A 26,621-nucleotide genomic window follows, 5' to 3' on the forward strand; every position below is an offset into this window, starting at 1 on the left:
TCCCACCGATGCCCTCACTCTGCTGTCCTTGCTGTATTCAGAGTCCAGCACAATTAGTGTCTCTCCTATTGTAATGGTCATGGCCTATATTGCAATCATCTAATTAACATCTTCCTTACCGTTTTATTTTTTTATTTTTTCAAATTAGTGGGTTTTTTTTGTTTGTTTTTTGAGACAGAGTCTCACTCTGTTGCCCGGGCTAGAGTGCCATGGCGTCAGCCTAGCTCACAGCAACCTCAGACTCCTGGACTCAAGCAATCCTCCTTCCTCTGCCTCCCGAGTAGCTGGGACTACAGGCACACACCATCACGCCCGGCTAAATTTTTTTGTATATATTTTAGTTATCCAGCTAATTTCTTTTTCTATTTTTAGTAGAGACGGGGTCTCGCTCTTGCTCAGGCTGGTTCCTTACCGTTTTAACAAGTGTCAGAATACGTTTTATGTAACACTGCCAATACTGACCCTTGGTTGTGTCCACTCCTCTTAGAAAGAGTGTAGACTGTTGGGAAGGTGGGGTAGGGAAGGGTTGTGGGAATTGGGGCTCCCAGGATAGACTCAAAGGCCCAGAGCCCTTGGAGAAGTCCTGGAGATCATGAATTTCTTCCATTTATTCAGCTGTGACTTGGTGGAACAGACACCAGGCTCAGAGTCTAGCAGACGTAAGAAAGTCTTGTTGTTATTAATACCATTAAGACTTCCCTGTAGGTCAGATTCCAAGGAGCACTGATGATTCATTCAGACTAACACATCCTTCTTATACCATTTACCTGATATATTTCTATTTTCTTAGTGGAGTCATAAGAATTAGGCCTCAGATACACAAAGGAGGCCACAAACTCTCGTCATTATGACCCACGCTGGTGAAATTCCCTGGCAGGGCTGATCACGTGTGGAGCTGACTTAGGGTTGCTCTGATAGTCTTCACTATTTTCCTTCTCTAGAGGTAACTTCACGCCAGGTTTACGATCTGGTCTCTTCTATCAGTATAAATTCCACCCAGCACCGTGGGACTTTCTTATTCATTAAAAAAACACTATTTAAATGCCAAGTGATGAGCAATGTGGTACCTTTGGCACAGACTTTTCCAGCCTGTGGAGCAAGTTCCTGACCTTGTAAATTGAGAGGCTCAGCCTTTATCACTTGAAAGGAATGGAAGAGGCATCGGTAGGGACTGGCCTGTTGCCCCGTCAGAGTTGCAAGGGTGCTTGGGAACCACATTATCATTTCTGAGGATATGAGTCTGCTCAGACACCTTATAAATACAGCTTGACTCAGCCACTGTATGACTGACATCCTTGGGACATGAGGTGGATACTGTTCTTTGGGGCCCTTATTGGGACCAGCATCTGTGGCCGAGAAAAATTTTTTGGGTAAGTTATTTTAGACTTATTATTATTATTAGGTTATTTCAGAAACATGAGAGCCAAATGGAATTGAAATGAGTGGCTGATTATAGCTCAGGTGGGAGGGTCCTGGTGGAAGGAGACCTGGGCTCTTGTCCCAGCTTTGCCCTGTGTCAACCAGGACAGCCGGTTTCATCTGTGAAATCGGGACTGAAGGTCGCCACAGTCCTTCCTCAGCATCTTAATCTCCAGCCAATTCTTTTTCTTCCTAGTTCTTATTTGTAAGATCAGTCCCAGGCATCTCCTACTTTCTTACTTCTGCGTTAATTACTGAGAGTTACCAGAAATTTGTTTCTGTTTCTGCCATGCTTAAAGGGAAAATCTGGGTCTCAGGCTTTTTGGCTTCACCTCTCTGTTAATGGCGAAGGCTTTGCAGGCTGGTACTTTCTCGGTGGGTTCTAGGACATGAAAATTTAATAGGTCTTGTCTAGCCACAGCTATGAAAATTGACATGCAGGGACACACACCTGTACGTGTGTGTGTGTGTGTGTGTGCTCGCACATGCGCACATGTTACACACAGAATGCTTTGAAGCTTGCAAAGGAGAGGACATTTGGGAAACGGTAGAGATGAAAGGAACACCACGGTGCCCTGCTAGAAGAGTGAATTATAATAGCTCATTACTGAATAATGCTTTGCCATTTACAAAGAGCTTTCATGTGCATTATCTTTTGGATCACACAACAACTTTGCCAGGCAAGGCTGTTATTTTCCTCAATTTAAACCTGAAAAAAAATCAGACTTAGAAAGGTTAAGGAATATGCCAAGGCCACTTAGTTGGTAAGCAGGGGAGCTGGACTCTGAGTGCAAAAATCTTTTGCTATGACACAAGTTAGTCTCCCAACAGAATCCTCTATCTCCCAGATCTATCTCTATCTATTAGTTTACTCTCTATTTATTATACTACCTCACTAAAGGAACTTTGGGGTTGTTTATCGGGGTAATTACTTATATGAGATTGAGTAATTTTTATGGTGATGACTTCTGTTCACACCTGTGTCTCTGCTGCTGAATAGCTCAGAGAGCTTAGGCGTAGCAGGTGGCCAGGGAAGGAGGTTTTTCCACAGGCAGCTCTGCAGGAGGTATGTAATAACTACACTTGGTGATGCATGGAAATGTCAGGCTCTCACTGCAGCTATTCGTGTGGCTGAAAAATCTCTAGTTCTCAGGATACAGACCCCTTTCATCATGGGGCGGGCACCTGGGCTGAGACAGCTGGGCTGGGCCCTGGAGTGCTCACCGCGGGAAGTTTGCACAGAAAGGGCTGTGTGCCTGAGCTGAATGCAGATGGTTTTAGCCAACAGTGTCATCCTCACCCCAAAATCTGTTCTCATCCCCATAGCAGGGAAACCAGTAAGGGTGGTGGAATCCTTCCCAGGGTCTATAGACATGTCCCAGGTACTCAGCCCAGGGAATATTGACAGCGAGGGAAGCTGGCCTCTGAGCATTCAAGTGGTCGGGAAGCCAGGACCCAGACTGGCTGATGAAGATGAGGATCATGGTTTCTCCCTGTCTCCCAGTCTCCCTTCCGTCCACCTGCCTCATCCACCCCCCCAGTCTCTCCTGCTCTGCTGTTGTCTTCTGCCTTGGTCTTCAGACATCTTAAGGGTGAGATGACGGCCCAGATGCCTGTAGGTGCTGGGCAGGCAGAGAACAGGAAGTAGTTGCATAACTGGCTGCAGCATCAGCAGAAGCCGGCAGGCATCTGTGAGTCCCATGAAACCATCTCTTAGTACTCTCCATGGTGGCTGCTAAGCCTGGCCGGGGAGGCAGGTGAGAAGGGCACCAAGAACAGGCACGTGGCTTCAGGCATGGAAAAGAGGGGAGGGGTAGAAGCTCAGTCACTGAGGTGATTATTGACTGTCCGGAACACAGGACAAGTGTGAGGGTGACGGAGAGGGGTCACCAGTGATTGCAGTGGCAGCAGTTGGACAGCCCTGGCAACCGCAGAGGGCCAGAGTTAAGAGGAGCTGCAGGAACACCCGTGTGGAGCAGGAGTGGTAGACACGGCCATCTGCAAATCCCAACGTGTCTCCCCTCCCAGGTCAGTCTTCGTCTTCAGAAAGAGCTCGAGGCCTTTCTTTGAATGAGTTTCCAGATAGCAGAGAGAGGATGTACTCAACTATCTGCCCTCTCATGACCTGGAGGGGGCATTTTCCAAATAGAGACAAGGACAGTGAGGGCAAGGAAAAGGCAGCCCTTTGCGTGGCACCCCACGAGTTTCAGGGGTTGCTGGGCTTATGTTCATAAGGAGAATGCTAGCCCCTACCACCGCTGCCAATTTCCAGCAGTCTCTGCAGACGGCAGCTAACTTTGCCTCCTCTAATTAGGGAAAGCTTCTTGGGTGATAGGAGTTGGTCCTGAAGACTTGGTGGAAGATTACCAGACAGAGGGGGCAAAGGACTGGGACTGCGAGCAGAGGAAACACGTGCAAAGGCATACAAGGGCAAAAGTACACCGTGAATTTGGGATGTCTGCGGGGCTGGGGCTGAGGAGTGGAGAGGGGAGAGGTGGAGGAGAGAGAGATGGGGGTGGGCTGCACTCGGCACCAGGCCTTCCCCCCTGCCGCTCTGCACACTACAAATGTTTCTTTAACCTCTGTAGCCTGGCTGATTAGAGCATGATGAAACGGGCTATGGATTTATTCATCGTCAGAGCCAGCCTGAGTCACTGTGTTCCTGTCGTTGTGGGCTTTGCCCAGGAGGATGCACAAGTTCTATTGTGAAGTCACCTCTTTGTGTTTTTGTTTTGTTTTGTTTTGTTTTTTGAGTCAGTCTCACTCTCTCTTTTGCGGGGGCTAGAGTGCTGTGGCGTCAGCCTAGCTCACAGCAACCTCAAACTCCTGGGCTCAGGTGATCCTCCTGCCTCAGACCCCCAAGTGGCTGGGACTACAGGCGTGCGTCAATATGCCCGGCTAATTTTTTCTATTTTTAGTAGAGACGGGGTCTCACTTTTGCTCAGGCTGGTCTCGAATTCCTGAGCTGAAGTCACCACTTTGGAAAAAGTAAAATGTATGTGCTGGGTGAATGCTTAATGAGATTTTCATATTCTAAAGAGCTTCTTATTCTTATGTCCCTCTTTTTTTCTTTTTAAAATTTTTATTTTTTAAAAAAATAAGCCTATAGCAACCGGTATTCCCAGGCAGTCTCCCATCCAAGTGCTAACGAGGACCAACCCTGCTTAGCTTCCCAGATCAGATGAGATGGGCACATTCAGGGTGGCATGGCCATAGGTCTTCTTTTTTTCTCTTCCTGTCCCTTCTCCCTCCCCTCCTTCATTGTGATTGCTGTAGCCAGTGCTATATTTTACAAATGCCTCCTCTTGCTAATAGTGATGTCAACACATAGGCTCTTTCTAGAATGCCCATTTTTAAGATGCCTCTTTTTCTGGAGCGTTGGGGGTAGGTTATGACAGAGCATGGGTTCAGCAGACAGGTCCTGGTCCTCTGCCAGGAGTAAGGGCTTCCCTTCTGTTTGGGACCTGTCTCTTTTCGGCAAGGCTGCTTGCCTGGGTCAGGGAAACAGTGGTTTGACTCCCTGTCTTCCCAGGGCTGCAGCCCAACTCTTGGCAAACCTATTGGGTTCAGACTGACACCTGCTTAGCCGTGGCTTCTCCTCTAGGCCCTCACCAGCTCTCACGGGATACAGTTACTTGCCCACCTCCAGGACCCTGTAGGGACCAGGTGGGTTGGGAGAAAGTGAGCCTTTAGCACTGGCATCTCCTCCAGAAGGGCCTCCTGTGGCAGGAGCAGCTCTGCAGTGGACCTTGCCTCCTTGGGGCTGGCCTAGACCCCCTGGAGAGCCCCCAGAACTTTCCAGAACCCGGTGAAACTATGACAGTCCATCCGGATGGGACTGGTTTTCTGATGAGGAGCTGCCACGTGAGGCTGCACGTTTAGCTCCCTGTGACAGAGCCATTCATTCTGTCAACAGGTCCTTCAGCCCACGGCAGCTCTCCCCGCATTCACTGATGTCAAAGGGATGACGCATGTGACAGCGTCGAGTGCGGATTCATTTGGGCTGTCACCTAGCAACAGCCTAATGGCTCCCCTGGCTCTCTCAGCGGGCTGAGAGCACAAAGGCAGCTTTTCAGGCCCGCTGTCTCCCACCCACACACAGGACTTTGGTGGCACCTACCCCTGCACTGCTGCGGAAGTCCAGTAATGTACCTGAACCAAGTGCAGGACAAACGTCAAGGGGACTGGGACCAGTGGGCCCTTGTGGGCCCTGCGGGGAGGAATGGATCCCAAGTTCAGCCTCGGCACCCTGGGCCATGATCAGTTTCCGCCGTAATGTGTGCTTGTCTGGGGTTCTGGAGCCGGGAGGGATTTCGAGAGCACCCAGCCTCTCCCCTCTTCCCTAAGAGGACAACAGCTACCCCTCTTAGGACACAGATACAGGTCCCTTTCCCAGCTCTTCCCAGCATGGAGGTTCTAACAGCATTTCGGGACTTACGCCTGACAGTGAAGAAGTGCTTCTTTATGTCTTGAGTTAGCTTTGCGTGTAACTCAGGAACATTCCTTCTTGTAAAATATATATGTTTTTCATTATAAAGTAATATGACCACATTACAGAAAACAGATACAAGAGGGAAAAAAAGTAAGTCATCCATAATCCCACGACCCGAACATAAGGGCTGTCAGCATTTGGTCTATTTCCGTTGTCTGTTTTTCTTCCAATGCATCTGCTTTTTCCATACTTGTAATCATGGCATACATACAATTTTGTGTCCTGCTCTTTTACTTAATATTTCCCTTAAAGTTATACCATAAGCACTTTTTCATATTTGCCACGTAGTCTTATTTTTAATGGCTATACATTATAACCAAAGACTAGACCATTTCCTCCCTTTCGGCCCAGTTACGTCTGGGATAGTGGGCTTGGGGTTTATATGCCAGCTGAAAGCTCACCGTGATCTTTTGCCTTTTTTTTCCCCCTTCTTCTCCAGGGACCAAGTTTTTAGGATTAATGTGAGAAATGGAGACGAGATCAGCAAACTGAGTCAGCTAGTGAATTCGGACAACTTTAAGGTACCTGGTTTTTCTTAGTCCTCTTGAATGTTTTCTAACTTTGGTGGGAGAAGGCTCTTGCACTACCCGTGTTATTATTTTTATTGCCAAAGATTCTCTGGGTATAATCCTGTATTAGTCAAACTACCGTTTGCACAGTTGGGAGGGTTGGGAGGGGAGAAGCAGCGCTGTAGATCACAGCAGTGCTGTCCTGGGAGACGGGAGTGTGAGCAGTAGGCCCCCTCCTTCTAGCTGCCTTTGACTTATTCCTTCCTGGACTCTGCCAGATGCTGCTCGCCGGGCAGATCCGACCAGACACAGTTGGTGAAATAGGCAAACTTTGCCCTTGGGCAGAGCCCAGCCCCTCAGGGATCACCCTGGCTTTTGGTAGTGTTCTAGAAGAATGAGCTCATTGTGCCTTTTACCTGAACTGTCCTTTAACCTGCTTTTACTTCTGTTCCCTTCAGCTCAATGTCTGGCAATCTCCCTCCACCTTCGGTCGGCCTGTGGATGTCCTGGTGCCGTCTGTCAGTCTGCAGCTAGTCAAATCCTTCTTGGCATCCCAGGGCCTGAACTACTCAGTGACAATTGAAGACCTGCAGGTGGGTAGGCCGTGGCCCCTCGCTGGTGTTGTGTAGGACCAAGCAGCCAGTCCAGAGTGGGCTGGAGAGCTTTTCAAGTTCTGGTCTTACCTTTTCCATTTCATAAGATGAAGAAATTGAGGCACCTGGAAGTAAAGTGCAGAACTTGTTAGAGGAACAACATGTAGTGGGAAAGGGCACACATAGGTCAGGGAAGCACACAGATCTGGATCCAGATCCTGATTTTTCTAACTACTAGTGCTCTGTGCTATATCTTTGGACAAGATGTTAACCTCTTGCATCTCCGTTTCTTCATCTGTAGATTGGTAATAGTGATAGCTATGTCATGGGATGCATTGAGACGATTCAGTGACTAAATATATGTAAATGTCTAACAGTGCCTGGCACATCATAGATGTACCATTAGGTAATAAGTCCCTCTCCCTTTTCTTCTTTGAAGTCAGGAGACAAGGGCAGAGTTGGCGGGGGAGGGGAGGGGGGGTTGGAGACCAGCCATAGAGGCACCCTTTGAGAAAGGGGGGATGTCACCAATATCCCCCAGCAGAGGGAACATCATCGTCCAGCCTCACGACCTGGACCTGAACATCAGGACAGTGTCTGGCTCATGCTCTCTCCTCCACTGAGGTGGGTTATGGACTAATTGGTGATTTGGCCTGGGAGTTTCCTGATGGCGTGAGCAGCTGTGAGCTTATTAATCATCCTCACATGTCACAGACATCTGCCAGGAACCTTCAAAGTATGAGTGGTTGTAAGAATTTCTTTGTTTCTGTATGGTTTCCCAAGCTGTGTGTTTCAGCGGCACTGGATACCAGATGCAGGCTGCTGTCTAGAGAATTCATACTCTGGAATAGCCAAATAGCACAGATGCTGCTTCCAGGGAATAAGTGGGTTCTCAATGGGGTGATGCAAATTGGGCACCAAGAAGTAAAAATTTATAAAGATATGAAAGAAATCTGACCCCCTTTTAAACTTTGACGTCTGCGCTGCTTGACATGCTGAGGGTGCCGCCATCTTGGCTGGCCCATATATCAAACATGGCGAAAAAAACCCCACGTACATCTCCACTGGATCACTTCACAACATTGCTCTGTCTGTTTTAGGGCCTCTTAGATAATGAAGATGAAGAAATGCAACACAATGAAGGGCACGAACGGAGTGGCAATAACTTCAACTATGGGGCTTACCATTCTCTGGAAGCTGTAAGTGTTTCAGAGCGGGTTAGGTTCAAATTTCTCTGCCTCCTGAATTTTGTAATACCTTCCTGTGATACCTTCCTTCCGGGAGGTATCAGTCTTCACCACACTACCACTTCACTGAGGGGCTAAACTGTGTACACTTCAATTCCTATCTTGGGTTGTTTAGCTTCCACCAGCACCTAACAGCACTGTGAAACACACACTGGGCATTTTCTCCCACATCCATCCTTCTTTCCTTAAGCAACCCCTTCAAGGAAAGCATAAAATAAGTGCAATCATTTCCAGTCCTTGTAATTCAACCTTCTTCTACCCTACCATAATCCCTCTATTTTATTCACCCAGAATAAAATGTTACTTATTCCAAGCAAGTAGACAAGTGGTTATTTCCAAGGTTAACCAAATATTTGCACTCATTTATCATGATTATGTATAACGCATATGTGTTCCATAATGCATTTTGGTTGCTGTGTTTAGTTAGAAACCGCTTTATATAGATGACTGACTTTCAAGGTAAGCCAGACCTTCAAAAGAAAAACTTGGAGCAGAATAATTTCCTAGGATACTGGAACCTAAGAAATCAAGAGGGACTAGAGAAAGGCCAGCACCATGCGCGATACAGTTCTCTTATGTCCCTCGGTGCCTTCTTCATTAGTCTGCAAACTCTACCAGCTCAGGAACACACCTCCAAATCTAAACTGGTATTTGCCCTCCTATACCTTAATACATGTTGTTCTTCATATGCAAATGTGGTGTTCCTGGCATGCTTTTCATGAGGCATATACTTTGAGTTGTTTTCTTCTTGACAAGGGATTATTTCAAAGGTTGATCAACTATTTCCACTTCTTTCCCATGATTGTCGGTAGCTTTGTTTACTGTGTACACTTCCAACCACATTGCCCCTTGATCCTTCTTGTGACCAATGACATACATCTGCAAAACAGCTGGATAAAGTTAGGAGTTCAGTCTCAGGCCAGGGACAAAAGCAGAACTCAGGGCCCACACAGGGATAGAGCCCATGACGTCAGCCTCATTAACATGGAGCCATCCCCAGCTGAGCTAACCAGTTGCAAATGTCACCCACGACCCTGGAGGGGCCACCCCCTCACCTGCTGGCTGCTGGAGCCTCACTTTCTCCTCTTCTCACCTCTGGTTTCTCCAGCGGTGGGTGCCCTTTGCAGTCTGGCTTGCAGCTGTCTCTTGCTCTCCGTGAGGCCCTTTGCTGTGGATGGGCAGCTGTCTCTCTCCCAGCTTGATCATTTTCAGTTCTTTCTAAAAACAGCTTTTGGCCGGGCGCGGTGGCTCACACCTGTAATCCTAGCACTCTAGGAGGCCGAGGCAGGAGGATCGTTTGAGCTCAGGAGTTCGAAACCAGCCTGAGCAAGAGCGAGACCCCGTCTCTACTAAAGAAATGGAAATTATCTGGACAACTAAATATATATAGAAAAAAATTAGCTGGGCACAGTGGCGCATGCCTGTACTCCCAGCTACTCGGGAGGCTGAGACAGAAGGATTGCTTGAGCCCAGGAGTTTGAGGTTGCTGTGAGTTGAGCTGATGCCCCGGCACTCTAGCCCAGGCAACAGAGTGAGACTCTGTCTCAAAAAAATAAATAAATAAAATACATAAAAACAGATTTTAAGAGCTCTTATCCTACAACCACTTAGGCTTTTTTTTGGGTCTCTGGTGGGAATTTCATGTTTGTCTCTGCCAGGGTTTCGGGTTCCAGATCCTTTGTGCATGTCATGGTGGTGGTTGGCAGTGTGAATTTGTACCCCACGTCTGGACACAGCTTGGTGATTTAACTTTTCCTGGGTGACTCTTTTTGTCCCCATGGCTCAGGGTGGCCATCCTGCTTTTTCTCCACTCTTTGGGATCAGGGGGTGGAGTTTCCAAGCCCTTTTTGTGACCAAAATTGCCAATTCCTAGCTCTCAAAGTTCCAGGGCCTTGCCCCAAGCTGAGTCTGCGCCCTCTGCTCCTGCTCTGTCTGCGTTTGCCTAAACCCGCAGCGCCTAAGGCAGATGTGTGGTCCTGTGGCTTCATCTCCTCCACCAGGGTGGTTAGTTCCATCTTCATTTCTGGCATCTACAATTTCCCCTTTTTTGGCTTTTAAACTTGGCTGTGAATCATTTTCCTTGTATTTTATCTGGTTTGCCTGCATGTTTTGGGTAGTTTCTGGCCTCTGTTCCATCTGCCGTATTGATTGCAAGTCTGAGAAACCCTCGAAGCCTGATTTTGTTCTATATTGATTACATACTTTCCTCCTCTGTCTAGCTCCTTCTTCCAATCTTAAGCACTAAACGGATAAATTTGTTTATTTTCTTCTGTTGGCCCTCAAATGGTTTGAGCAACTGAGATGGGTACATTCTACTTAAATCAAACTGGTTTGTTTTTTCTGAAAGCAAACAAGAATATTCACAGCCACTGTTTACAGTCCTTCACTGGCTCCCACAAGGCCTTTAGAGAAATCATCTCTATCGTGGGGTGCCTGTATCTTGGGCTGCAAGCAAGATGGTCCACTGGGACGGAGGAAGAAACCATTACAACTTCTGTGTAGATTTGGACATATAATTATGTTTATTGTTAATGCAACCCTTATAAAATAATGTACATAATATATGTATGGCAATATGTATATATGTATATATATTTCATGCTAATTTTTTGTTGTTGTTGTTGATGGAGAAAGTGACCACAGGGGTTCGGAGAGTGTTGCTTTCAAGAGCCTGGGCTAACCCCAGGCGGTTGCTGATTGTCTAGTCCAGCATGGCACAAGGGGCCGAACTGTTGCAGCAATATCTGCAAAAGTCTCTCTAGTTTAGTGGACTTTAATTTTGTGGACAAATAAAATGTGCTAGTCTCTAGAAAACTGCAGAAAAGAACTGTTCAGGCAGTTCCTCATAGTAAGCGTTCCTTGCCAATAATATGGTTAACCCTGAGGTTAGGGGCCCAGAAGAAATCATTAAGACCAACAAGGTTAAGTTCATAGAGACCCAGCCAATGCTGAACAAATTCTAAAAATGCCCCTGGGTTCACTTTTTCATGCTCCAGATTTACCGCGAGATGGACAGCATCGCCGCAGATTTTCCTGACCTGGCAAGCCGGGTGAGGATTGGACATTCGTTTGAAAACCGGCCGTTATACGTCCTGAAGGTGAGGCCTGTGCTCTTGGAAGGGTCCTGACTGGAGTCGTGTCCAGGACCCAGGTCTCACACCTCTGAAGGAGGCAGCTGTTTGGACTCCGTGACTTCAGGGACACATTGTACCTGGGCTAGAACTTGGTCTGACAGAGTCCCCTGCTTCTGCCTAATGTGGGGGGGGGAGGGGAGTTAGAAGGAGCACATCCCATTCCAAGTTTTGACTAAAAGACAGGATCGGAGAGGGATGGCAATTAGTATTCCAGAAAGTTCTCAGATGGTCTTTTGCCATCATCGTCACCTTCTGTAAATAGCAGGACAAGTTGGGATGGGCCCACGGACTTCCGCTTTTGGGGGTACTTTATTGGAAAAGCAACCTAGGAAGCTAATTTTAGGTTTGATATAATTTAAATCCAGACTCTGATCCTTGGCTACATAAAGCCTCATTTCCAGATATTTCTAACAGATTCAGGTCTATATTGGCAAAGGAGGTAGAGAACTATGACAATGACATAAATTATATAAATCAGCCTAATGAATAAAAAGGAATTTGGGCATATAAACCACGGAACAACTGATGGCCCTAAGAATTTGCCAAACCTTTAGCTTCATATAAGCCCCAAAGAACTCAGGTTTATAGTACCGGGCAAATTACCAGCGGGAGGGGAGATCTGCCACTGAGCTGGTTGCTCTAAAATTAATTATATTTAGATTATTTGCCAGTCTGATGGAGACCTTGGCTTCATTAAGCACCAAGCTCTGACCCAAGGGGGCCCAACACTATGGCAAAGGCAGGAGCCAGAATTCATTACCGCCATTTACAAAGAGCTATAGTGCATCTCCCTTCTTCCTAATTTAAAACTGAATTCATTTATTGCATCAACTGGAACAGCCTGGTTCATGAACCCTATGTCTCTCTCTGTTGGGATACCACTTGAGGTCTTTAAAGAGACATAATATTATCTCTAATCACTCTGGCATTATAATCCACGATAACAATTGTTTCCCCTTCCCATTTGCTCTGAGTGCTGGAGAGGTTCGGGCTGCCCAGGGCTGTAGCTTGGCCCCACAGCCAACCAATTAAGCTCCCTGGTCACGGATAAGCTCGATAAATAGATGGTGCCCTCAGGAACATTTGGTCTCTGAATTATCTTAAATGAATTAAATGAATGGGAGTGAGCTGGGGAGAGGAGAGATGAGGGGGATGTGGGCAGGCAGGTCACTTTTTGGCCTCTCCTCCCTCCTGCAGTTCAGCACCCGGGAAGGGGAGCGGAGGCCGGCCATCTGGCTGAACGCGGGCATTCATTCCCGAGAGTGGATCTCCCAGGCCACTGCAATCTGGACGGCGAGGAAGGTCATGTCACCTGGTATTAGCCAAGAATTCTGGTGGGCCTGGGGTGCCCCTGTAGCATCCCATGTGGCTGGGCCCAGGGCATGAGGTGGGAGGGTGTTCTGCCCAGCCCCAGGAGGCTGGGGGTGGGGCTGCTTTTCAGGTTGCAGGAGCAAACGGTCAGAGCCCCTTGGTCAACCCACTGTGGCTAAGTGACAAAGTACGTGTTCATGGTGGTGAGCAAGCTAGGGAGCAGCAGAGGTGGGTCTGAGACCCTCACCTGCAGTCTACCCATGGAGCAAAACTCAGGCGAGTCCCCACGGGCCCTCAGGGATCTCATGCTGTCTCCATCTTCTAGAAAGTCTATGTTCATAAAGTCCACGGCAGGAGAGGAACTGTGGTGCACGTGGGGGATGCATCTTCCCTATCCTTTCACTGGGGGTTGAGATTCCTAAAAACTTATGCTGTGTGGTCCCTTCCTCCTGCAATGAATAAAGGGGGCACCCCAGGACTCATTGCAGTTGCTGTTGTCCCCCCAGGTTTTGAAGGGCTCTGAGGGCTTTTCAGAGGGCGGAGCCTATGAGGGTGGCAGGGAGGCTCCTGAGGGTGGATGCTGTTCTAGTTGGCTGGGCATCTCAGGAAGATACACGGCCTAGACTGGTGACCTGGTCTGTGGTGGGGTAGCTGACAAGCACATTGTCTCTGCTTAGATTGTATCTGATTACCAGAAGGATCCAGCTATCACCTCCATCTTGGAGAGAATGGATATTTTCTTGTTGCCTGTGGCCAATCCTGATGGATATGTGTACACTCAAACTAAAGTGAGTAATCCCAAATGGGCTGCGCTTGGAGTTAAGACTTGGTTGGATTCCTTGCTTTGCCGTGAACCTAATTGTCTAAGCTTGGAGAGAACTTGCACAAATGTGAGTGTGATAAGCTCCCTTGGGATTTCATTTCCTCAGAGCTAGGAATCATCAGGGAATATTTTTTCTTAGCGAGAATAATTGAATGAACTCTTTATTGTGGGTCTTAACAGTTATCAACATTTTACCAATTTTTTTCATCGATTTCTCTCCCACGCATTTTTTTTTTCCTGACATATTTTAAGCAAATCCCAGACATCATGTTATTTCACCCAAAACCACTTTGGCGTGCATCTCATCTCTAGCTGATGATTAAAAAAACAGCAAAAATCCATGATACTACTATCTCCTTTAAAAAATTAACAGAAGCTCTTTCACATCATCTAACACCCCCAATTGTTTAAAAAATGTCTTTTAAGAGTGAATTTGTTTTAAGTCAGGATCCAACAAGGTCTGTACACTGCATCTGGTGCAATGTCTCTGTAGTCTCTTTTCTTCTACAACAGCACCCACCCCCCGCCTTTTAAAAATGTCTTTCATTTGTTGGAGAAACCAAATAATTTGTCCTGTGCAACGTCTCACATTCTGAATTCGGCTGATGGCTTCTTCGTTGTGCCACTTAGTTTGTTCCCCATATGCCCCCGTATTTTCTATTCACTGATGGTCAGATCTAGAGCTTGATTGGATTTAGGTGAAGTTTTTAGGTAAGAATGAAACAGAGGCTGTACACTTGCAATTGCATTAATGATCACCCAGGTACATAGTGTCCACTTGTCCCACTTCTGCCAAAGCCAAGAATTATTTGATGGGTTCAGGTGGGATCAGACTGGTTCTAGCACATAAATTCCTCATCAGGGTGTTTTAAGGGAGTCCCTCTTTTAGAGCCAGAAGGGAAAACCCTGCTGTCTCTGGGGGAGGAGAGGTCACCTCTCAGTCAGTGAGGATTGGAGCCCAGAGGACCCTTCAGGTAGAGCCATAAGCAGCCCTGCCTGTGGTGTCTCAGGCCTCTCCTGTGCCCTGACCTGCTTCTGGTTGTTTGTTCCTTCCTTGGTGGCTTTTTCAGAACCGATTCTGGAGGAAGACACGGTCCCTAAATCCTGGAAGCCCCTGCATTGGCACTGATGCGAATAGGAATTGGAATGCTAGTTTTGCAGGTAGGTAGGGGGAGACACTTTGCAAAGCCCCCTGGTATAACCTGGTCTACCAGTGCTCTGAGCTTGCCGAGATGGGGCCAGTTTCTCTCTGCTTCCATTGCTGATTCATGAGAGACTGAGGTGCATCCCTTATGCTCTCTCTGCCTCGGTGTTTTGTCTTTTTTTTTTTTTTCCAGACAGAATCTCACTCTGTCACCCCACTAGAGTGCAATGGCATCATCTTAGCTCACTACAACCTCAAACTCCTGTGCTTAAGTAATCCTCCTGCCTCTGCCTCCTGAGTAGCTGGGACTACAGGCATGTGCCACCATTCCTGGCTAATTTTTCTATTTTTTGTAGAGACAAAGAAGTCTTGCTCTAGCTTAGGCTGGTCTTGAACTCCCGATCTTAAGTGATCTTCTTGTCTCGGCCTCCCAGAGTTCTAGGATTATAGGTGTGAGCCACTGTGCCTAGCCTATTTCGTTTTTTAAATTTTATTTTTGTAATTTTGAAAGGGAATGATTTAGTAACTCCTGCCCTCCTGAGAGAATGATGGGACAGAGAATCTTTACATTGAGATTACAATTTACACTAATATTTTTAAAACCAATCTCGTCCTACAGGTAAAAACCCAAGGGCCTTCCTTATCCCTGGCCATACCAGCTCCACCTGGGCTAGTTATGAGCAGGTAGAAGGACTCCTCCTGGAGACTCCTAAGAGAGCAATTAGCACTGTTACCCAAATAGGCAAGATCGTGCTGTGAAAATTAAACTCCAGCACTTTGCTCTTAGATGTGTCAACATGAACCTCAGCAGCTTGCTGTCACAGAAAGAGAACAAGAATTAGGTGACCTGGGTTCTGAGTTCCAGATATTAAAAAGCCATCCTTCAAAAAAGTGCCAACTGTGTGCCAAGTACTTTCCCATATATATCGTACTTATTCTTCTCACCTAGTGGTGAATTTTATTATCTGAAATGAGACAATTGAAGCTCAGAGACAATCTCAAGATCATATGGCTGCTAAGAGTTCAAATCTACACTCACCTGCCTATTCCAAATCCAGATAGTGCTCTTTCACTATTCCACAGCTGTGCTGATGGTTTGTTTTTAACGTTCTTCTTTTACTTGCATAGAAATACCAGAAAAACCATTGGGGGAAAATAATGACTGTGGGAAAGGAGCTGCCACCAATGTGGGAACTTAGGGCATGAGTCAGATAGTGTCACAACTGGGGTGGTTTTACCCACACACACACACTCGTGCACACGCACGCACCCCAGACACCTCAGGGAGCTATATTGTAAAGTGATACAGAAGGCAGTATTTCTGAATACCTGCCAAATAAATAATAGAGAGATTTTAGCCACAACAATAGATTATTTTTGGCAGCACTTGGCCATTAAGATCTGAACCGAGAGAATAAGTTGACACCAGGATAAATGGAGTCATTTTCATTATTTATTGGTATTCATATTAATTATCTTGAACGCTTATTAATTACTGCTCATTCTCAAGTATGACATTAATTACTTATGACAACTGCTTCTGGTATGATACAGTTGTCCATTTAAAGGCGACCTAATGGTTTTCCTCCACAGCTGTGGCAGATCAGCACCTCAGCCTGCCTCTCCCGTGCCCTCCCTGCCGTCCCCACACACCAGGTTCTCAGGGGCCCCTGGCAGGGGGGGCCTCCTCTGGGTTAAGTGTCCTGCATTTCTGTTTTCTTGGCCTGTCCCCAACAGGAAAGGGAGCCAGTGACAACCCTTGCTCCGAGGTGTACCATGGACCCCACCCCAATTCGGAAGTGGAGGTGAAATCGGTGGTAGATTTCATCCAAAAGCACGGGAATTTCAAATGCTTCATCGACCTGCACAGCTACTCGCAGCTGCTGTTGTATCCGTACGGATACACAGTCAAAAAGGCCCCAGATGCTGACGAGCTGGTGAGTGACAGGCTGCCGCCCGGCCAGCTCCAGCCCTGCTATACCCCCGGCACTGCCCCGGCAGTTGTTCCGCAGCTTTGTAGGGCAAGTCCAGGGGTCTGGGCAGGTTTCAGTAAGGATCCAGTCTTCTCTGCCTGCCCTTTGGGATGTGCTGGGGACAGGCAGAAAGCAGTGCCTCTTTCTGTCCCTACTGTGAGCTCCCAGGACCACACCTGACCCTGTCTTTTCTCCTCTCTTGTTCTCCTGACTGAAGTGTGTTGTGGACCCACTGCTTGCCAAGGACTGTGGTTGGCACCACTGTGGGCAAGGGGAGGTGCTCCTGGCTCTAATTAAGGAAGAGTTTACAGAGAGTGTGGGCCACAGCCCATGGGTGCTCCGTGTCACATCTGATGGCTCACCCTAGAATGTGGAGAGACGCTTAGGGGTATACTGGCAGGAGCTGGGCCACATCTGCGGGGTGACTGCAGACCGCTGCCTCTGTGCTGGTCTGCTTGAGCGCACCCCGCTGCCCGGGCCACAGCCAGCCCATCAGCCTCCAGGCAGATGCAGCCGCTCCCAGGCTCAGGGCTAGGTGTGGCTGGGATCCTGGCCCCCCGCCCGCTGGCAGGCATTCTGTGCCGGGCTCATGCATGCCTGGCAGTCCTGTCTCCCCGCCACTCTAGAACACCCAGCCGTTTGAGGGTTTTCTCTTAAACATACTTGACCTTCCCTCATGGTCACGTATGTGACCTCCCCTCCCTAGGGATGGGTGAAGACAGTGGCGCCTTTCCCAGCCTCCTACGGGCTTGGTGAGCAGCTGCTCAGGCCCTCAAAGAGCTTGGGGGCCAGCCCTGCAGTCTGCGTGCACGCCGACGGGCTTCTCCACTCCCTCTTTACCTTTTCCCCCAAACTGGGGGTGTGGCGGGAGAAGGAGTTGGAGGAACTGTGTCACCTCCCTCGGTTTCCAGTCATGCCTTGGCTCTGGGCAGATGGGAAATCAGGGGAGGGGCCGAGAACCTTCCAAACCATCCCAGTGCGGAGCAGCTGAGGAATGTCAGGCTCCTGGATCCATTCTTTCTCATTCCACCGATTCTCCCTTCCCAGGACGTGGTGGCCAAGCGTGCGGCCAAGGCTCTGGCTTCCCTGTCGGGCACTGAGTACCAAGTGGGTCCCACCGCCACCACCATCTGTAAGTACTCTCTGTATCTATTCATTCTTTAGACAGCACTTGGAGAGGAACCTTGAAATGGGGTAGGAGGGGACTGCAAGTTAGACTTGCTATGTTGTTGTCTGATTGTTTTTGTGGTGAGTAATGGACTGAACTTACGCCAAGCCTGTGTGCTGATAGCTGTTGCAGGCAGTCGCCTTCCTAAATATCACCACCGCCATCAAGCTATTTATCATGTGCCCAAGATGAGTTAAGTCTTGTCAGCAGAGTCTGCGTTGCCTATTTTGCATTAAAGATCCTGACATAGTTTATCAAAAATTGCTCAAGCCCATCATTCCAATTTCAGAGGAAATCCACCTTTGGGTTGGCAGAAGGATGATGCTGGGAGTGGGGGTGGGGAGATGAACTCGCCTTGGAGCATATTGAGGGGGCAGCGGGTTAGGGGGTCCCTCCCGCAGTGGTTAGAATCTAGCCACAATATCTACCAAGCCTCAGACCTGAACCTGGGCTTCAGGCTCACTACCCACAGCCTCATTTAGAGGAAATACCTTTGTTTTGGTTTTTCACGGAAATGTTCCATCTGAGCAATTCACTCTGTTGCTGCTGAGATCTTTCCACTTTCCTTATTCTGTGAGTCTGTCTTTAAATGTTTCGGTTGGAAAAAAAAAAACAAACTATACTCCAAGACTCCAGTTGTAAATGGGAAATAGAAATACAGTCACGAGCCGTATAATGGCGTTTTGGTCAACAACAGACCGCACATACCACAGTGGTCCCATAAGATTATAATATCGTATTTTTATTGTACCTTTTCTATGTTTAGATGCACAAATACTTAACACTATGTTACAATTGCCCACGGTATTCAGCCCAGTCACATGCTGCACAGGAAGCCTAGGAACAGTAGGCTAGATGTGCAGTAGGCTATACCGTCTAGGTGTAAGTAAGTCCACTGCATGATGTTCGCCCAACCATAAAGTCGTCTAAGGATGCATTTCTCAGAACACATGCCCCTCGTTAAGCAACACATGATGGTATAAATACAGGAGCACAACTGTGATTCTTTTAAAGGTAACTCCCTTGTTTTTCCCTCTAGTGCCTCTTCTATTAAGAGTGTTTCAACAGTCGAGCCCCTCTTTGAACCCCTGCAAACTTGCTGATATTTCTTTCCTCTTCATACTGTAACTCACGCCCCTGTCCTGCCTGATTCTCTGGCACCCGGCTTTCCTTCCAGACCTCCTCTTCTGGGAAGACTCTCCATTCACCCCGAGCCCTCCTCTGGCCTGGGACCTCAACAGCTCCCGTCTCTGTTTCAGCTGCCACTGAGCTGCATAAAGCAGTTAGCATGATGTTGGTGTTTGCGCTGCTAATTACAGCAACAATCCATTAATTATTCATGGTGTATTGTTATTAGTGTTGTTAAAGGAAAACTCTTCAGAGAACACATCATCAGAGCTTCTCCACCTTCTGCTTAATTAGTCAGAGCTGAGTCAGAGACCAAAGAGAGTTTAAAGAGACTTGGTAGGAACCCTCTGAGAAGGTCCTCTCCAGAGATCTCTGTGGGTCATCAGGGTCGTGGCTCTTGGGTCAAACACTAGTTTAAATAATGGTCATGTCCTCCCACATCAGATGTGTTCTTCTCCCAGCGTGAGCTGTGCCCAAACCAAGAGATACTCATCTGATTCCTCCAACAGAAGAGGAGGGAGGCTCTCCTGAGGGTTGTCCAGGAGACATAAAATTTCCTACCTCTTTCGAGAGCCCATCTTCTGTAGTCTTTGTAGAATTGTCTATCCTCCTTGCTTTCCAAAAAGGCAATCAATTTTTGTATAATGTTAATAAGCACTCTATCTAACCCCCTGGGTTTTGGCATGTTCTGCATAAACAGTTGGCATTTGTTCCTCCAAGTGCTCAACGTTTTCTTAGATTAACCATTTTAGATGAAAATAATTCTAAAATGGATTTTGCACTTTCCTGCCTTCTTAGAGCATGTAGAAAAGATGTAAGCCCCTTTCTTCATGATTGAGTGGTCTCGTGAACATCAGTTATTACCTCCTGAAGGCCTCCTCCACCATATTGGACTGTTCCACCCCTCTGCTAAATGGTCCCAGCCTGTTTTGTTTCCTTAATTCTTGTGTCTGCTTTTGGAAGTTTTTATGCCTCCTTTCTCCTGTCAGACTGCCAGTGGAAGCTTGTATGGTTTTAGGCAAACTTACTCTAGCATCCCTTTCCCCGCCCCTCACTGATTCTCCTCCACTGAGGGCTTAGAAACAAGTTCTTTGGGCTCATCTAAGTCATGGATACATCACGTGTATTAAGGATGTTCATGACAGCATTGTTTATAGTCGCTAAAGACGCGTGCAGGGACCAAGGGCAAACTTCTCCTCTCAGGAACAATGGGAAAACAAAAGGACCCATATTCCCATTTAACAGGCATGTTACTAACTGACTGGGCCTGGGCTTTGTCATCAGATGGTCCTGGGTTCAAATCCCAGCTCTGTCGTTTTCTGCCTGTGCTTCCTGGGTAGGATAAAACACCCATTCTGAGCCTGGGTTTCCTCATCTGTGAAACATGGACGATGAAACCTACCTCACTGGGTTCTTAAAGATTATGAGGTCATAAACGTAAAGTTTCTAGTGTCATGACTGGCTCACAGCAGATGCTCAGTAAATGATAGCTGTTACGCCCTGCACTCTCAGCCAGCTTTTGCTCCGGTCCAGTTTGACTGGAAAGAAGCCGATAAGTAGGCCTCTTGCCTTTCTCGAGCTTTCTGGCAAAGGGACGTCCCAAGGGCCATGCTTCCTTCTCTCCGTGTATCTGTTATCACTTGCGATGTGAAAAAAAATCCTAAAACTTAGCAGCTTAAAACAACAAACATTTATTTTCTTACACGGTTTCTGTGGGGCAGGAATTCAAAAGCAGCACAGCTGGATGGCTCTGGCTCGAGATTTCCCATGAGGTTGTAGTCAGGATGTCTTCCAGGCTGCAGCAGCCCAAGGCCTGCCAGGGCCAGTGTCGGGGGTGGGGGGGGGGTGGCTGGACGCTGCTCCAGGACGGCCCACCCGGGTGCCTGGAGAGTCGGTGCTGATTACTGGCAGGGGCCTCAGTCCCTCACTCCAGGGACTTCTGTATAGGGTGCTTGAGTGTCCTTACAGCATGACAGCTGGCTTTCCCAGAGTGAGCCATCCAACAGAGAGCAAGAAAGCCACCGTATCTTTTACCACCCAGCCTTGAAGGTCACAACAACTTCATTTCTGCAACATACTGTTACCCAGGTGAGGTCAGCCCTATTCATTGTAGGGGAGGACCACACAAGCATGCGACTTCTAGGATATAAGGATCATTGGGGCTATCTTGGAGGCTGCCTGCCACACTCTGTCTCTGTAGAGACTGGTTTTGAGTGACCTGTAGGACTGGACACAGTGAGTTAGTGACAAGGTGGGAATGAGGATTGCAGATCTCTTGGTTTGAGGCTGAGCAGACCCTCATGGTGCAGGATGGCCTGAGATGATGTTTTTGTGTCCTACGTCTGCTGACTTGCAGAAAGAACTCTGGATCCTTAAGGAGCCCCAGGCAGGCAGAGATCCTGTGTCTTCCCTTCTAACCGAGAAGGGAACTGGGCTTCCAGAGTGTTTTCTCTTCTGACTTACAGATCCAGCCAGTGGGACCAGCCCCGACTGGGCATATGACAGCGGCATCAAGTATGCGTTCACGTTTGAGTTGAGAGACACGGGGCACTATGGCTTCCTCCTGCCAGCCAGCCAGATCATCCCCACCGCGGAGGAGACCTGGCTGGGACTGAGGACCATCATGGAGCACGTGCGGGACCACCTCTACTAGGTGAGGACCCCGCTTTGTCTACATTTATTTGTACCCATACGCTCACACTGAGGCCACTGTCAAAGGAGCTCATTCCTTCCCGAGTGAGTCAGGGTTCACAGGCCTGCCCCTCTCCAGCCCGCGCCCTGGAGTCGTGCGTCCTGGCGGTGTCCCTGTGCCAGGTGCTGTGCCAGCTGCTGGATTTTGGTGCCGCTGAGCCTTTTGTCTGCCTCTCCTTCCACATGGCGGGCTGGGCGGCCACACTGAGGGTCATCCCTTCCCGGGGAGCATGTCTCTACCTCATTTTTAGGACAGAGGAACAGCTGAGATGGTTCTGTAGCCAAACCCCAGGGAAGGTGCAGTGGGAGACAATGCTTATCTTTGGTGGATCCCAGAGATGATGCAGAACTTCCTTTAATTTCTCTCACTCCTTTCGGAATATGGTTTTCTTTGAGCAATGAATCCTGTGGGGTCATCAGCATAGGTCTCTTCCTCCTGGCCCCTTTCTTTTTAGTCTGAATACAAAGCAGAAGATCACTCCCCATCACTGGGCTAAGAATTTCTAGAAACCACAGTTCTTATCCTTTTTGTCTCCTTATTACTCAGCATCACTGGGATGGCAGGAGGGGATCTGTGTCCCTCTAGGTGCTGCTCACCCAGGAAGGCTGGATGAAGAGGTGATCGAAGTCTCAGGATGGCTAAATTATCCCCATCTGTTCTGAGGGACTCACCTCCTCTTTGCCTTTTGAACTCACTTCAAAGATCTTGCCCTCACCCTACAGGTCCTAAATCATTCCCCTGGTCTGGATAATCTCACCGCCTTGGCACATTCCTGTTTGTGCTCTGGTGTGCCTACGGCATTTGCTTCTCCACGGCGTGTGTGCATGTGCGTGTGTGTGTGTGTGTGTGTGTGTGTGTGTTTAAAGTCGTCATCTATTTTGTATCCCAGACCATGAGTACCTAAGTGGAGCGAGAATTCGTCAGTCAGATGCCTCTTGTTCCATTTCTCTTCTGTATGTACCATCTGTCCTTTTTTGTTTTTGTTTTTGTTTTGTTTTTGTTTTTTTTGCTTTTCCTTTTCAAACATGTCTGTAAATCTTCACCTTCTGCCTAGGATTTGGGCAGCATCTGTTGTGTACTCAGAAGCCAATAAATATTCAGTGTGAGTCTCACGATCGTCTCCTATTCTTCCCCTTCACCTGAATGGAACCAAGCCATGGTTTTGAATAAGCAGCTCTTTATAGAGTCAGAAGTCGGTTTTAATCCCTGTCCGTACTGCAGGGCACGTAGGCAGGCCTTCTTCACCAGGCCGAGAGGCCTCCAGGGCAATGTTCCCCAGTGATCTCACTCTGGTCCTGGGGCTAGTTCTTCATTTTTCAGCTCAGAAGCTTGATATTCCCAGTGTCCGTGTTGATTAGACTTGGGGATGCTGACTCACGCCTACAGAGCTCAGATGAGGCTAGAAAATCAGAATACGAATTTATTAATTTACATCATGGCACGTAACTGTGTAGTAGATTGGATCCTCACGTCGGCCTGAACAGGACATTCTCTCCCTGTAGGCAAGATACATGGGAAGCCAAATTATAATCAGGTGGTTGCTTAGCAAGCAGGCGTCAGTGCAAGGAAAGTTAATTAAAGTCTATGATTAGAATTTTTAATAACACCCAGCTCTAATAGCATGATATAGCCACTTTCATAACCAGAAAACACCTGCCAGCCAGCCAGCTGGTCATTGTGCCGGCTAGTGAGGGCTCCGCAGAGAGGACAGGCATTGGAGGGCATGATGATGTCTGCCTCTGTGACTCGCCTGTCACCTGGCCCCCTCATGTTGAGACTGTCCTTCTGATTCCTTTAGGGGAAGATTTCTTAAACAGGACATGAAAATCCATAAAAAGAAACAGACTGATACCTGGGACTATAAGAAAATTAAGAACTTTTATTCATAAAAAGATGCCTTATAGAAAGTGAGAAAACAAATTAAAGGCTAGGCGAAGATATTAACAATATTCATAATTCGTAATACACACAACCGACAGAGGATGTATGAAGAACTTCCACAAATCAATAAGGAAAGCACAAAGAACCTGATAGAAAAGTGGGCCAAGGTATGAGCAAGCATTTCTCAGAAGAGGAAGCAGAAATGTCTGATAAACATATGAAAGAATGATTAGTGATTGAGGACATGCAAATCAAGACTGCAATGAGATGCTAATTTATACTCATTCAGTTTACAAAAATCAAAAAGTTGAAGAGGATGTGGGTGGCTGGGTCTCTGATTCATTACTGCTGGGCAGGTGAATCAGTAAAACCACTTTGGAAAACAATTTGACATTATCTTCTAAATTTCATACCTTATGATTCAGCTATTCCACCCACACATAAACCCAGGAAATTTTTGCAATTACACCACAGGAGACATGAGACTGTTCATTGCAACTTTTATAAAATAGTGAAAACCTAAAAACAACTTAAAAGACTATCGGTGGGAGAATGAGTCAATAAAGTATGGTACAGTCAGATACTAAAATATGATAGTCAAAACAAAATTTAGTATGATTTCCTTTCTAGAAATTTCCAAACAACTGAAAAAATATATATTATACATATGTACTTTTAAGGAAGACATACAAATTTTGATAAAACTACATAAAAATGGAAGCAAGACATAGTGGCCATGCCTAGACCCCCTCCTCCTGGTCGAGCACATGGATCCCCAGCAGCTGTGAGCGTTGGCTATGGAGGGTTCTGGACTTCATCCGTCTCCAGAAAATTGCCCTTGGCCAATGGGGGCTGCCTCACCCAGAGGCTGTGTACCTGTTTTCCCTTATGCTACCTCTCCTAATGTCAGCCCATGACGGACTGGCTCAGGGTTACAAATAGCTAGCTCTTTGCCTCAAGGTGGGATCAACGCTTTGGCACAACAAGCGCTCCAGAGCTCCCTGTGATGTCAGGCCAAAGCCAGACTCCAGGATGATTCAGGTAAGTCACCCTTGCTTTTTTCCCTGGCCCACCCTGTTTCCCTTACTCTCTCGAGACCACTCCCGAGTGTATCCCTTGCATAAGACTCTGCATCTCAGGCTCTGCTTCCAGGAAGATGAACTTAAGACAACAGGGAATGAAGGACGTGGGATTCTGAGTGCTGATTCCCTCGGACGGACAGGGAGAGGCAGAGGCTGAGAGGAGGACAGTGCGCCACGATTGGATGAAGGAGCCTAGCTTTTGTCTGAGCTTCTGTTTTTTCAGGTGTTTATTGTATGATTTTTTTAAAGCCTAATTTAAATAGCTACATATAATGAAAAGAGGGCCATGCATGCATCAACAATGGACGTGCTGTTAATCAAGAATTATGATCAATCTATTTCTGTGGACCTGAAATCCAATTTTTAAAATGTTTGAAAGATACAAATTTTAATAAAAAATTTTACTATTCAACATGCATTTATTGAGTACCTACTGTGTGCCAGAGACAGTTTTAGAGGCTGGCAATGCAATAGCAAAGAAGATAAAATCTCTTCTTGCAGTGAAATTTCATTGTAGTTGAACAGACAGGAAGTCCTTAAGTAAACAACTAAATTAAAAAGTGAATTTGGGTAACAAGAGCTACTATAAATAAAAGAAAGCAGACTGCTGTCAGGAGAGGGATGGGTAGTGAGAGAGCCATTGTGGATTGGGAAAGCTAGGGAAGATGGCATTTGAGTATAGTATCATAAATTCTTCTTCTTTTTTTTTTTGTCACCCAGTCTAGAGTGCTGTGGCATCATCAGAGCTCACTGCAACCTCAAACTCCTGAGCTCAAGCAATCCTCCTGCCTCAGCCTCCCAGAGTGCTAGAATTACTGGCATGAACCACTGTGCCCAGCTGAAATTATTCTTTTTTTTCCTTTTTTTTTTTTTTGAGACAGAGTCTCACTCTGTTGCACAGGCTAGAGTGCCATAGCGTCAGCCTAGCTCACAGCAACCTCAAACTCCTGGGCTCAAGCGATCCCCCTGCCTCAGCCTCCCGAGTAGCTGGGACTACAGGCATGGGCCACCATGCCTGGCTAATTGTGTGTGTGTATATATATATATATATATATATATATATATATATGTTTTTTTTTTTTAATTGTCCAGCTAATTTCTTTCTTCTTTTTTTTCTTTCTTTTCTTTTTTTTTTTTGTAGAGACGGGGTCTCGCTCTTGCTCAGCTTGGTCTCAAACTCCTGAGCTCAAACGATCTGCCCACCTCAGCCTCCCAGAGTGCTAGGATTACAGGCATGAGCCACCACACCTGGCCTGAAATTATTCTTAACTTTATTCTTTATGTTCTTTGTATACTTCCCCAAGCCATGTGAAAAAGGTGGGCTAGATTTTATTATCCACGTTTTATAGATGGAACATCTCCAGAGCAGTATGTTTTTGCCCAAGATGAAATTAATATGTTCTCCACTGAAAACGAGAAAACCTGAGCCAGGAACATGCATGGACACAACTGAAGTTTCTGAAACATATTTAAGTTTGAAAGGCTTTGATACCTCATCAAGTCAGTCTCCATGGAATTTTCCACCAATAAAACATCAGTGAGGATGGAAAAGGGATAATCCAACAATGATGGGAAAAAGTGTTTTGAGTTCTTTTTTGCAGTTCTGGGAGCCATCTCCAGGTGTCATACTACTGGATCCTCTTGGGGACCGAAAGAAGACTTCTGTGAAGTAGCTGCCATGGTGAGGGAGTACAGTCCATGGCTGTGGATGGGATTAGCTGGCATCCATGGCTGCTCACTGGAAACCAGAGCCATTCATCTACCTGCAGCCACCTAGGGGCCAGCGAGCAGATCACAGCCACTTCTGTCTTCTGGGTCACAGACAGTGGGGAGCAGTGGAACGGCTTAACTCCTTCACTGCCCCATGTTACCCTGGGCCATGATGCACCCTCTGGGATCCTCAGTTTTATTTATTTATTTATGAGGTGGGGGTCTTGCTATGCTGTCCAGGCTGGTCTCAAACTCCTGGGCTCAAGCAATCCTCCTGCCTCAGCCTCCCAAAGTGCTGGGATTACAGGCACACAC

The 26,621-nt window shown here is 47.2% G+C and overlaps 1 protein-coding gene and 1 pseudogene across 1 annotated transcript; one reads left to right on the plus strand and one right to left on the minus strand.

The window, feature by feature from the left end:
- Positions 1-1,302: 1,302 nt before the first annotated feature.
- CPA4 (carboxypeptidase A4) lies at positions 1,303-22,564 on the plus strand. Its single transcript, XM_069461589.1, has 12 exons — positions 1,303-1,370; positions 6,351-6,432; positions 6,879-7,013; positions 8,114-8,212; positions 11,257-11,358; positions 12,592-12,696; positions 13,383-13,493; positions 14,599-14,689; positions 16,410-16,609; positions 17,693-17,777; positions 21,407-21,594; positions 22,219-22,564. The coding sequence occupies exons 1-11, from the start codon at positions 1,303-1,305 to the stop codon at positions 21,592-21,594; spliced, it is 1,266 nt and encodes a 421-aa protein (XP_069317690.1). The 3' UTR covers positions 22,219-22,564.
- On the minus strand, positions 4,520-4,637 carry LOC138377736 (5S ribosomal RNA; annotated as a pseudogene).
- Positions 22,565-26,621: the final 4,057 nt, after the last annotated feature.

Source organism: Eulemur rufifrons, chromosome 29, assembly GCF_041146395.1.
Source record: "Eulemur rufifrons isolate Redbay chromosome 29, OSU_ERuf_1, whole genome shotgun sequence".
NCBI classification, from domain to species: domain Eukaryota; kingdom Metazoa; phylum Chordata; class Mammalia; order Primates; family Lemuridae; genus Eulemur; species Eulemur rufifrons.